Source organism: Amphiprion ocellaris, chromosome 12 (assembly GCF_022539595.1).
Source record: "Amphiprion ocellaris isolate individual 3 ecotype Okinawa chromosome 12, ASM2253959v1, whole genome shotgun sequence".
In the NCBI taxonomy this organism is placed as follows: domain Eukaryota; kingdom Metazoa; phylum Chordata; class Actinopteri; family Pomacentridae; genus Amphiprion; species Amphiprion ocellaris.
Window position 1 is genome coordinate 541771 of NC_072777.1, and position 13866 is coordinate 555636.

The 13866-nt window shown below is 41.8% G+C and overlaps 1 protein-coding gene across 2 annotated transcripts in view; it reads right to left on the reverse strand.

The window, feature by feature from the left end:
• Positions 1 to 13866, reverse strand: part of pinx1 (PIN2 (TERF1) interacting telomerase inhibitor 1) — a 43802-nt gene that overhangs the window by 21081 nt on the left and 8855 nt on the right. The window contains exons 2-6 of one of the 2 annotated variants that reach the window (XM_055015960.1): positions 11054 to 11163; positions 10611 to 10703; positions 10276 to 10357; positions 7153 to 7242; positions 197 to 279 (exon numbers count right to left, since the gene is read on the reverse strand). In XM_055015960.1, coding sequence (XP_054871935.1) covers positions 197 to 279; positions 7153 to 7242; positions 10276 to 10357; positions 10611 to 10703; positions 11054 to 11163 — 458 coding nt within the window. The remainder of the gene's footprint in view (positions 1 to 196; positions 280 to 7152; positions 7243 to 10275; positions 10358 to 10610; positions 10704 to 11053; positions 11164 to 13866) is intronic. The other variant, XM_055015961.1, reaches the window with a different exon arrangement.

Here is a 13866-nt window from a genome sequence, read left to right on the forward strand (position 1 = left end):
CAGAACAGCGAGTCATCGATGATGCATTCAGGGACTGTCTGAAAACTCTAGATCTGATCTGTTTCTGTAGTTTCTGGCTGATAAATGGAGTCATTCTGATGATTTCTTCCAACCCTTTCCGATGGACCATTTTAAAACATTCCTGTTTTTATTTAAATGCTGCTTAAAGCTGCAGAGCTTCAGGTGAAAATCTCACCTGTTCTGGGTCTCTGGAGGATCGATTCCTCTTCCCAAAGATACAGTTCAGGTCGGTTTCACTGCGAGACGAGAGGTCCTTCCCTGGAAGCAGAAGGAAAAACCAGATGATTAAAACGTGTTCAGAGGTTATTTAATAGAAACTAATCAACAGAGAGAGGCGTGGAGACTCAGAAGTTCTGAAATAAAAAAGAGGCTTAGAGACTCTCAGAAGTTCTGAAATAAAAAACAGGCTTAGAGACTCTTAGTGGTTCCACACAAGAATAAAATAAAAAACAGGTTTAAAGACTGTCAGGGGTTCTAAAATAATTTACAGTTTTAAAGAGGTTCTACACAAGAACCAAAGAACTCAGAGGTTTGGTCAGGTAGGTGTCTATAGTGTGTGTTTGTGTGTCTGTAGCGTATGTGTCTGTAGTGTGTGTCTGTAGTGTGTGTAGTGTGTCTGTAGTGTGTTCGTGTGTCTGTAGCCTATGTCTGTAGTGTGTGTCTGTAGCGTGTGTGTCTGTAGTGTGTGTCGGTAGCATGTGTGTCTGTAGTGTGTGTCTGTAGTGTGTGTAGTGTGTCTGTAGTGTGTGTTTGTGTGTCTGTAGCGTATGTGTCTGTAGTCTGTGTCTGTAGCGTGTGTCTGTAGTGTGTGTCTGTAGTGTGTGTAGTGTGTCTGTAGTGTGTGTTTGTGTGTCTGTAGCGTATGTGTCTGTAGTGTGTCTGTAGTGTGTGTCTGTGTCTGTAGTGTGTGTTTGTGTGTCTGTAGCGTGTGTGTCTGTAGTGTGTGTGTGTCTGTAGTGTGTGTCTGTGTGTGTATTTTTGTGGTTCTTGCTTTAGGATGAAACAGTAAAGGAAAATAAACGGGTCCTGAGCAGGGCGACCTGTCTGAGCGGTTCTGTTCTGCAGCTGCTTCCTCTTCCTCTGATAACGCTGTCATATTTATTGCTTCTGAAGTCCTGCAGGTCTGACGAACCCAACCAAGAACACCAGTAGAACACTAAAATAACTGATCTGAACTGATCCCACCAGGAAGAACCGGCAAAATGAAGAGCAAAGAACATCAAGTTTAACCTGCCGGTCCCACAGAGAGGGTTCTGGTGTTCTCACTAGGGCTGGGACTTTAACGTGTTAATTTCAATTAATTAATTACAGCAAAAATAACGCGTTAAAATACTAACGCAATTATTTGCACCCTCCTCAGTTCCCTCATTTCTGGTAACTCTGATGAACACTCCAGCCCAGTAGGTGGCGGTAATGAACCTAAAGTCTGTTTGTAGCCATGAAGAAGAAGCACAGGAAGCACTGAGTGAAGTCAGGCTCTGGCGAACAGTGAAGGAAGACGAGATTGAGCTTGTTGAACAGAAAGTTTCCTTTTAAAAATCTTCCTGATGGCAGCTTGGATAAAAGCCTGGTTGTGTGCAAATTGTACAACAAAGAGTTTTCTGATCACTGCGTCACTTCAAGCCGACGGTATCACCTCAATGTAAAACATGTTGCTGTTAGCACCAGAGCTAACGTTAGCTACGAGTCATGCTAACGGCTAACGGTGTAGCCATCCCATAATAGACCACTTTTCTAGACAGTGCTTGAGTTTACAGAAAGTCTTAAAATGTTGAATAAAATCGCTATAATTGCACTTAGATTTGCAGTAATCTGTGAATGTAGCAGACAGATGAAAAATGCAGATAAATAGAAATGAAACATTTTTGTGGTTTAAGTTTTTACTCCGTCGAGGCTCTGCCTCCTTGGAGGAGGAATAACCTAAACAACAAAAATATCTCTTTTAATAACTTCATTATAAACTTTTTGTTTATAAAAAATTACATTAATAAAAATTAATATTCCTATAAAAAAGAACCATCAAAATGACAGCATTTATCAGACCCAGAAATGATGGAAACAGAATGAATCTCTGGATTTTCAACTTTCTGAAGCTCCTTGAACTACTTATGCTGATTTCATGTGCCATGCAGTGGAAAAAACAACTAAATTCAGGCTTTAAGTCATCAAAACCACTTTTTTCTATATGTCCCATTTTCCTTTTTTAAAATAAATTTTAAATTATAAACATGTATATGTCTATTCATTGATTCAACTGTCAACCACAATTTTATTTGAATTGAAAAACTTCACTTACTGTGTCAAATATTGCTATTTACAAAACTGCAATTAATTGCGATTAATTAATTACAAAGCCTGTAATTAATTAGATTAATTTTTTAAAATTGCGTCCCACCACTAGTTCTAAAGTCATCAGAACCAGCAGAACCAGATTCACTGACAAACACAGGAACTTCTGGAACCGACTAAAGACTGAGAGGTCCGGTTAGAGAACAGAGACCGGGAACTAAAGAATGAGATGCAGAACGGGATTAATAAACTATCTATCTAAAATATAAAAGAAATGAACTCAAACAGCAGCAGAGATGCTAAAAACCACAAAGAACCACAAAATAAAGACAGAAAGAACTACAGACACACTAAATATAGAAACAGAAACACAACCAGACATGACAGACGTTAAATGAACACGAAAGATGCAAAATCAACACAAAAACATGAAACCAACACAAGATTCAAAATCACCACAAAGTGAAACCAGCTGAAGAGACGTAAAACCTCCAGAACCCAACGTGTTCACAACGTTCTGTTGTCAGGTTCTATAGGTTCTATCTGTGGACCTGCAGCTGGTCGTCCTCCAGCGGGTTCATCTGCTCCTGGTTCTGTTGGGCTGAACTGGAGGTTTTATTACAGTTCCAGGCCGTTCTAAGTGGTTCTGTATAAATCTAAAGTGAGGCCTGCAGGCTGCAGCTGATGGATGGAGGCGCCAATTAAATGTGGGTTACTGCTGGTTCCTCAGCTCCACTGCTGGAGCCTCAAACCTCAAACAAAGAACATCAATCCTGAGCTGGCAGAACCAGCAGAACATCAATAACCTGAGGAGGAGGAGGCTCCTTGGGAGAGAGAGGGGGAACGCTGGGGGGAATGCTGGAGGAACATTTCAGAAACACTGGAGGCTCCCAGGGAGAGGAGAGGGAGAATGCTGCCAGAACGCTGAGGGAATGTTTCAGAACGCTGGAGGAACTAGACAGAACCTGAACAGTACTATGTGAAGGTTCAACCTAGAGGTTCTATGACAGAACCAGAACGGTTCTATGTAGAGGTTCTATGTGAAGGTTCTATGTAGAGGTTCTATGTGAACGTTCTACTTAGAGGTTCTGTGAGAGAACCAGAACGGTTCTATGTGAACGCTCTACCTAGATGTTCTGTGAGAGAACCAGAGTGGCAGTGACCTTCCAGCCTCTATAACCAGCTTAGCAGCTCTAAATCTATCAGCAGCTTTAACCTGCAGCAGCTTCAGTCTGAAACATGCAAACAGTCGTTACCTGTCTGCAGATAACCATCTCCAGGTAACCGTCTCCAGGTAACCGTCTAGACTGGACCCCAATCCCACACAGAACCACAAACATTTCAGAAGTTTAACGGATCTCAGAACTCAGGTTTCCTCTGACAGAAACACGCGTGTGCGTTGCGTGTTTGCGTTGCGTGACGACGGTCGGAGTGTCTCTCAGGTAGAAGGTGTTGAGTTTCCAGAAACAGGTGAACCAACAGGTCGGACACGTTCCACTGATCTGATGCCTGCTCAGGTTTCTAACCGACACTCCAATAATAAAAACTAAACTCCTCCTAAAGGATCCAACCAGAAATAAAAACTAACCTCATCTAAAAGATCCAACCAGAAACCGGCTCTAGAGTCAGCTTCCAACTAAAGATCAGGAAGAAGAAAAAACAAACCTCATCTGTTAAACTCAGCAGAACATCAGCTTCTATTAAACCTGGACTGTTTGTGAATTATTTTTCTTCTCTGTGGTTCTAAAGTCCTGCAGCTCTGAGGAACCACAACCTCATGAAGAAGGAGAGAGTTCTAGAAGTTGTAATGTGGAAATGATCAACTGAGGCTGAATGTTGATGAAACTGAATTTATTTTCTTCAAAAATGTCCGGTTGTTCATGATGTTGAGTAAAAAGATAATTCCTTAAATGTGAACATTTTCTGAATGTACTTTTTAAAACTAAACCAAAGGAACCATTAGGAGCTGTGGTTATTTAGAGGTTATTATGCTGTGGTTCTATTGGTCTGGTTCACACCTCTGATCTTTAGCTTGAAAAACAATGAAATATTTCATATATATATATATATACACACACACACACACACACACACACACACACACACACACACACACACACACACACACACAGACACACATATACTTTGTGTATATACAAAGCTATTTGGGGAGAAGGGGGCAGAAGTTTTTGTCCTCCGAAGGGGGCCTGACAGAAAAAGTTTGAGAACCACTGATCTAAATTGACTTAAAAAACGTCTAAAATTACTGAGAACTTAATGAAAATGTCAAAATGTTGTCAAAAAACACTAAAAATGAAACAGCAAACTGACACATATGGTGTCTCTCTGTGGTAGTTTTGTGTGTCTTTAGGGTAGTTTTTCGTCTCTTTGTAGTTGTGTTTGTAGGTACATTTATATTAAATGGAAACATTCTATGGTGTCGTGATTTCTGATCATCAATAACTAATAAATAACTGCTGCATTTCTGACAATATGGGGGAATGAGCAGCCTTGGAGGAGGACTGAGAAGCCTTGGAGGAGGACTGAGAAGCCTTGGAGGAGGACTGAGAAGCCTTGGAGGAGGACTGAACAGCCTTGGAGGAGGACTGAGAAGCCTTGGAGGAGGACTGAGAAGCCTTGGAGGAGAACTGAGAAGCCTTGGAGCAGGACTGAACAGCCTTGGAGGAGAACTGAGCAGCCTTGGAGAAGAACTGAGAAGCCTTGGAGGAGGACTGAACGGCCTTGGAGGAGGACTGAACAGCCTTGGAGGAGGAATGCTCTCTGAAGGCTTCTCTAGTTAATGAATGAATCCTGGAGTTCTGAACAAATCGTGTTTGAACTACAAACACTAAAATAAAATCAGTTCATCATTGAGTCAAAAAGAACCTAGCACTAACAAAATTCCTTTAAGGTGTTCCTGATTCATCACCATCAGAAACTAACACCTTAAACTGTCACCAGAAGGTGGAGGACAACCTGGACATAAAGTCTAGAAACAACCACCATCATGGTCTCCACATGCTCCCTGTGTTCATCTAGTCTGGGATCAGAACAACAGGCTGAGGTTCCTCCTTATCGGCCTGTTCTGTTTCTGGGACAGTAAATGGAGAAGCCAGATGCCCCAAAAAGGAAACCGGAAGCTGCTCCTGAATGACGTAAACCAGAGAGGCTCTTCCAGGTGAAGAGATTCTGTTCTGACCGACGAAAAACACTTTAACATTTAGTAATAATAATAACTTTAACATGTGTTCACGTCTGAGGAGGAAAACCAGCCTCAGGATCAGCTGCAGGTTTAGATCATGGAAACAGAGTCTGTGGCTGTTTTGTGTCTCTGTGGCTGTTTTGTGTCTCTTTGTGGTTATTTTTACATCTTTTTGTGGCTGTTTTGTGTCTCTGTGGTAGTTTTACATCGTTTTGTGGCTGTTTTGTGTGTCTCTGAGGATCAGTGAACACTACATTCCTCCTGCCTCCTATCAGTTGTGTCCTTGACCAGCAGGTCTGAGCTTCCAGAGGTTGGACAGTAATGAACGGTTATAAATAACCTGCTAAGCGACCGGCAGAGCTGGGATCAGTTAGTGGAGGACGACTGGAGAGTCCAGGCAGGAACCTGATCTGTGAGTTATAATCCCTCAGACATTTTAATGTTCCTCAGAGCTTCATTCAGACGTTCTGACTCCTGATCTTCACCAGTTCTTCATTAGATGCTAACCAGAGTTGTTTATGGAGGAAATGATCAGAAAACTGATTTATTCTTCAGACTGTGGATGGATATAAAACTGATCTGGTGCTTTGAGACGTTGAATCATTTCGGAGAGTTTCTGGGTTAGTTTTAGTAGTTCTAGCTGAGTCTGATCAGATGTCTGATGATAATAAATGATTCTTCCATGGTCTCTGATAGATCTGACCAACCTCCTACCAACATTAAAGTTCACCCAGAATGAGCTTTTTAAAGTTTTCTCTGGTGAACTATCAGAAACCAGAAACACATCCAGGAACCAGTGATTGTTTCTAGGACTCTAAACTGTTCACACTAGGATACATCCCATAATACTGATGATCACACTAGGAGACATCCCATAATACTGTCGATAGAAGTTGTTCTTTTGGTAATTTTGTGTCTTTATGTTGTGATTTTTCATCTTTTTTGTTGATTTTTCATATTTTTGTGGTGGTTCACCATCTTTTTATGATGAGTTTATTTGACAACTTTGACTCTTTTTAGTGATTCTGTGTTTTTGTTGTGATTTCTTTGTGGTGATTGTGTTTTTTTTTGTGTGGCAATTTCTGTTTTTTGGGTGATCTGGTGTCAGTTTTTCCCAGAACTCAGATGTGTTTCTCCTCCTAAATGTCATGGTTCTGTCTGCTGGACTGATGAAGTTCTGAGGCTCAGAAATGATGGAAAAAGTCCATTAAAAAATGATAAATCTGGACCCTCCTCTATGGACTTCAAGGACCTGGAATGTTCTAAGTGAGACTAAACTTAAAGACTGGAAGCAAGAAAGGAGAACGTCCCCTGGAGAAAGTTCTAGAGTAGACCTACTGACAACTGGAGAAAGTTCTAGAGTAAGTCTACAAACAACTGGAGAAAGTTCTAGAGTAGACCTACCTACAACTGTCCAGTTGTCTTTAGGTCTACTCTAGAACTTTCTCCAGGGGACGTTCTCCTCTATGGACTTCAAGGACCTGGAACTCTGGAAATATTCCCAGTCTGAAGGTAGAACTCTGATCATTGATAAAGTTAATGGAGATGAAGAACCAGATGTTCTGAGGAGGCTCTGAGGAGACTCTGGTTCATTCTAGAACCACTAATGGAAACCATGCGCTGCTGGAAGTTGAACCCACCTTTAGTGAACTTCATGTAGTGGACCCTGTTCCTGGAGGTCTTGGATTTCTCCTCCAGACTGAATCCTTTCTGATCATCTGCTGCAGTTTCTACATGAACAAAATAATAAATTAATAGTTTTAAATAGAAGACGTTCAGAATCAAACCTCCACTAGCTTCCAGGTAAGCATCCATTCAGTGTGGCAGCGACTGTTCTCTCCTAAACGTTACCCTGCAGCGCCCCCTGCTGTCCAACAACACTCACAACAACACAAGGCTGAATAAACACGTTTTCCATCAGTGTCACCATTTATACTCTACAGCACCACCACACTAAACCCTCAACGGGTTCTCAGCTGGGTCTGGGTCTCTGTGGGGGTTCTGGGTCTCCTTTCTTGGACTCTGTGGTTCAGTTCTATCTGCTGCATACAGAACCAGAACCAGTTCTGATCCAGTTTCCACCATCACAGTCTGTTAAAGTCTGTCAGATCTTCACCTAAACATTTCTGCTCCTTCAACATCTGCTAATCACTGCCATGGTAACCATGTAACATCCCACCTGCTGACTGCTGCCATGGTAACCAGGTGATCAGAGATACTTCACTGTCAGTGGTTGTAAAGTTGTGGCTGATTCTGTGTAAATACATCATTAATAGTTAATACTTCCTGTCCAAAATAAAAGTCTCCACCTGGATTTAACTCAGCAGACAGGTCAGATCCTTCCATTGGATAATTACTGCAGTGATGAAACATCTTCTTTAACTCAAGCTGATTCTCATTTCTAGAACAACCATGTTGGAAGACATATCCTGTGGTCATGGAAAGGATGTTAATCTGTCTCAGAAGGGTCAAATTATTGGCCTGCATCAAGCAAAGACAACAACTACGAAGATGAAACGACTCAAATCAGGTCAAGAACCGTCCAACACATCATTAGAACCTGAAGGATAGTGAAGAACCATCATCTCCAGGAACAAACTCTTAGATGATTGTAGGAAACCACCAGTAGAACTCATGGCTGTTTAATAGTGAAAGGAAGAACATTGCCACATGAAGGGAACTCAGAGGATTGGGACTAAACAGCTGTAGCTCTAAGAAAACCACTGATCAGTGAAGCTGATCAGATAAAAAGGCCTCAGTTTGCTGTGGAGCATAAAGATTGGACTCTGGATCAATGGAAGAAGGTCATGTGGTCTGATGACTCCAGATTTACCCTGTTCCAAAGTGATGGGGGCATCAGGGTAAGAAGAGAGGCAGATGAAGTGATGCTCTCATCATGGCTAGTGTCTACCAGCCTGTGGGGGTTAGAGTTATGATCTGGGGTTGGTCAGGTTCACCAACATTATGTTGAATACCTGAAGATACTGAAGGACCAGGTCTTTACATCAGTGGAGGTTTTCTTCGTGTTCCAAGATGACGATGCCAGGATTCATGGGGTCACATTGAGAATGAGTGGATCAGGGAGCAGGAGATGGATCAGGCCTCAGAACTAGAGGTCGACCGATATGGGATTTTCAAAGGCCGATGCCGATTTTTTAAAAAATTTTCAGCCGATGGCCGATATCTAAAGCCGATTGTAGAAGCCGATTTTTAAGGCCGATATCCTTTTTTTTTTTTTTTAAAGCACATCGATTACAAAAGGCAATTTAAACACTAAAAGTATATACATGTATATATTACAAATTAAATACACTAGTAGAACTCTAACATTTATTGAACACAAAAAGTGAAAAAGTACAATAACATAAAAAAAATACTTAAAGTTTACAAAAAATACAATTAAAAAGTAACCTGAAAGTGCAATTGCTTGTTCAAGTAAAAAAGATAAACATGATCACAAAATAAAAACTGTAACAAATGCTAATTAAATTAAATAACGTAGTGAAGTTAAACATTACAAATCTTTAGATAAACCACAAAATAAAACACAAAGGTTTGTGTCACTATTTTAGTCTTACAGTATGATAATTGTAATTTAGCTTTTTTTCTCACATGAAATGTGAGCAATCTTGCACAACATACATTTTTTACACAGATTTTTCTTAACCACTATATTCCATTTCAGGATCAAACTAAGACTAACTCATGTATAGTGCTAATATAGTACTTAGTTTCCACTTCTGGCACTGAACTGAAGTTTATACATTGATTGGGAAGAAACAGGGTAGATGTGTGATGGCTCAGCGTAGTGTTTAGATAGGATGACATGACAGCGTTAGCAGTGTGATTGAAGAGATTATTGCAGGTGTCTGTGGAAATCAGGGGTGCCCACTAATTTGGGACCCACGATCTACTTTTCAAGTTGGGCCACCATCGCGATCGACCGGGGGGAGGGGGGGCTGTTAGTATAATTAGATAATATAAACATACAGACGCTGGGTGTGCAGATGAGGGACGTGCAGCAGCCTCGCTCTGGGCATAGGCGCGCACCACACACACACACACACACACACACACAGTGCATCCACAGATTTACTTTCACTTTCTCACTTGCTTGTATGCCTGAGGCTGACGCTAAAACTTAAACGGCTAACTTTTAAAGTTTGATGATCACACAGTAAAGACTTTTAAAGGCTAAATCAACATTGCATTTTCTCTCTTACCAAGAAACAAATCTCTTACCTGTTTTTTTTTTTTTTTAACCAAATAAGCAGGTGTGGAGCGAGGCTTGTTGTTGCCTGGCTCACTCGCTCCCCTCATGCTCCGCTCTCTGAGTGCCGGGGGTCCTTCTATGGGAAAAGCGGTCGCGGCAGCTGCCCGTACGGGTGCCTGATCACAAATCGGCTTTTTATTTGTAAAAATCGGCCGAAAAAGTCCATATATCGGCCTAAAACATCGGCCGGCCGACGTATCGGTCGACCTCTACTTAGAACCACTGAGAACCTTTGGGATGTTCTGGAGAAGACTTTGGTCTGACTCTCCCATCATCAATAGAAGATCTTGGTCGAACATTAATGCATCTCTGGACAGAAATAAATGCTGTGATGTTGCAGAAGCTTATAGAAACGATGCCACAGCGAATGAGAGCCGTACTCAGAGCTGAAAGTCCAATGAAATATCAGAGTGAGACTTTTCTTTGGACAGACAGTGTGTGTCCGTTGTGTGTCCGTTGTGTGTTCGTTGTGTGTCCGTTGTATTCATACCATTGCTGTTGTTCTGACTGTGACAGTTGTTCAGTTGAGCCAGAAGTTCGTTGAAATCATCCTGGTGAGCGATCCAGTTATCCTGAGAACATCAGAGAACACAAAACCACTTTTGAAAATGACTTTCAATGTTTCCACACAACTAAAGTCTGAGATGAACCTGGATTAAACCCGATAAGTACGGATTTCTGATTCTGATAGCAGACCAGGTGCACTAAACCTTAAATTAAAGGCATCATTCTGGTCCAGATGTTTCTGGTCCAGATGTTTCTAACCCAGATGTTTCTGGTCCAGATGTCTCTGGTCCAGATGTCTCTGGTCCAGATGTTGCTCACCTCGTGGCTGGCATTGGCTCCCAGGCCGTAGTTGTTGTTCTTCACGCTGACCTTGATGTGGTCGGTGGATCCCTGCTCGGTCCGGCCCAAACCCTGAACACAGAACCAAACACATGTGACGGCTGTCGACCAATCACAGCCTGCGATCAGACAAACACTGAGCTGCTTCTCCAGCAGCTAGAACCAGAAGTAGCACCTGCAACCAGGATGAACTTCAGTCTGTGTAGAACATAAACCTGGTTTCATTAAAGATCTTCTAGGGTTAGAAGGTTCTCCTGATGGAGGAGCTGTTCAAGACCAGAGAGGCTGAGATGAAGCTCAGATGCAGTTTGTTATCTGGATCAGTTGGATATTGAATCATTTTATTGATCATGTTGTCACCAGGATCAGCGTTACTGATGATTGGTGGAGATCTGAGAAGGTTTTGATGGGCCTAAACGGACCTTTCCTTTGGACCAGCCCATCCGCTCCAACATCTTCTGGCCAAACTTGGAGTCATCGTTGCTCCAGGCGCTGTTCCTGGGATCCACGGACCACTTCTGCTTCCTGCGGGCTGAAAACACAACGTTAACATAACACAATGTTAGTACAACACAACGTTAACACAACACAACGTTAACACAACACAATGTTAGTACAACACAATGTTAGTATGTCATAACCCGGCTCAATGGCCATGACAAAAGAACAGGAGGAGTCCGCTTTCCAAAATAACCCAAACAATTTATTACAACTGAAAGTAAGTCAACAAATAATAACTACTAGTATGGGGTGTGTCTTGTCTGTAATATCAGTAGTGTGTGAGAATGATGTGGTGCGAGGTGTTGAAGGGTGCACTAACAGAGAAAACTAAATAAATGGTGCATGTGGCTCAGGTGAAGGAGCAGAGAGCAGAGAACAGAGAGCAGAGAGCAGAGAACAGAGAGCAGAGAGCCCCACAGGTCACTGGAAGGCAGCATATATAGTGGAGGTGGAGCAGCAGGCCCAGCTGCTCCACATCTCAGTGATTTTACCTGGTCAATCCCAGCACCTTGGAGAGAACACGTTGTTAGCTCCTCTATTAGACAAATACACAGGGCCGTCACACATACAACACGTTAACACAACATCAGTACAACACAAAGTTAACACAGCCCAACGTTAACACAACATTAGTACAACAAAACGTTAACACAGCCCAACGTTAACACAACATTAGTACAACAAAACGTTAACACAGCCCAACGTTAACACATCAGTACAACACAACGTTAACACGGCCCAACGTTAACACAACATTAGTACAACAAAATGTTAACACAGCCCAACGTTAACATATCAGTACAACACAACGTTAACACAACATCAGTACAAAACAACGTTAACACAGCCCAACGTTAACACAACATCAGTACAACACAACGTTAACACAACATCAGTACAACACAACGTTAACACAGCCCAACGTTAACACAACATCAGTACAACACAACGTTAACACAGCCCAACGTTAACACAACATCAGTACAACACAACGTTAACACAGCCCAACATTAACACATCAGTACAACACAACGCTACACAACATCAGTACAAAACAACGTTAACACAGCCCAACGTTAACACAACATCAGTACAACACAACGTTAACACAACATCAGTACAACACAACGTTAACACAGCCCAACGTTAACACATCAGTACAACACAAATTTAACACAGCCCAACGTTAACACAACATTAGTACAACACAACGTTAACACATCAGTACAACACAACGTTAACACATTAGTACAACACAACGTTAACACAACATCAGTACAACGTTAACACATCAGTACAACACAACGTTAACACAGCCCAACGTTAACACAACATTAGTACAACACAACGTTAAAACAACATTAGTACAACACAACGTTAACACAACATTAGTACAACACATTAACACAGCCCAACGTTAACACAACATTAGTACAACACAACGTTAACACAACATCAGTACAACTAGGGCTGCCACAAACGACGCGTCGACGAATCGCCTGAGCACTATACGTCATCAAAAGCGGAAGTGAGCGCGCAATGCAACAGAAATCACCGTCCGAGTGGAGCGCGGAACACGCATGGACATCCGCGCTGTATCGTGCATATATAGTATATGCATATATTATATATGCACAATACAGCGTGGACATCCGCGTTTATGATACAGCGCGGACATCCGCGCCGCATCGTGCATATACTATATATGCACGATACAGCGTGGATGTCCATGCGTGTTCCGCGCTCCACTCGGACGGTGATTTCTGTTGCATTGCGCACTCACTTCCGCTTTTGATGACGTATCGTGCTCAGGCGATTCGTCGACGCGTCGTTTGTGGCAGCCCTAAGTACAACACAACGTTAACACAGCCCAACGTTAACACAACATTAGTACAACACAACGTTAACACATCAGTACAACACGTTAACACAGCCCAACGTTAACACAACATTAGTACAACACAACGTTAACACAACATCAGTACAACACAACATTAGTACAACACAACGTTAACACATCAGTACAACACGTTAACACAGCCCAACGTTAACACATTAGTAGAACACAACGTTAACACATCAGTACAACACAACGTTAACACAGCCCAACGTTAACACAACATTAGTACAACACAACGTTAACACAACATCAGTACAACACAACATTAGTACAACACAACGTTAACACATCAGTACAACACGTTAACACAGCCCAACGTTAACACATTAGTAGAACACAACGTTAACACATTAGTACAACACAACGTTAACACAACATCAGTACAACACGTTAACACAGACCAACGTTAACACAACATTAGTACAACACAACGTTAACACAGCCCAACGTTAACATAACATTAGTACAACACAACGTTAACACAACATCAGTACAACACAACGTTAACACAGCCCAACGTTAACACAACATTAGTACAGCACAACGTTAACACAGCATCAGTACAACACAACGTTAACACATCAGTACAACACAACGTTAACACATCAGTACAACACAACGTTAACACAGCCCAACGTTAACACAACATTAGTAGAACACAACGTTAACACATCAGTACAACACAACGTTAACGCAGCCCAACGTTAACACAACATTAGTACAACAAAACATTAACACATCGGTACAACACAACGTTAACACAGCCCAACGTTAACACAACATTAGTACAACACAACGTTAACACATCAGTACAACACAACGTTAACACAACAT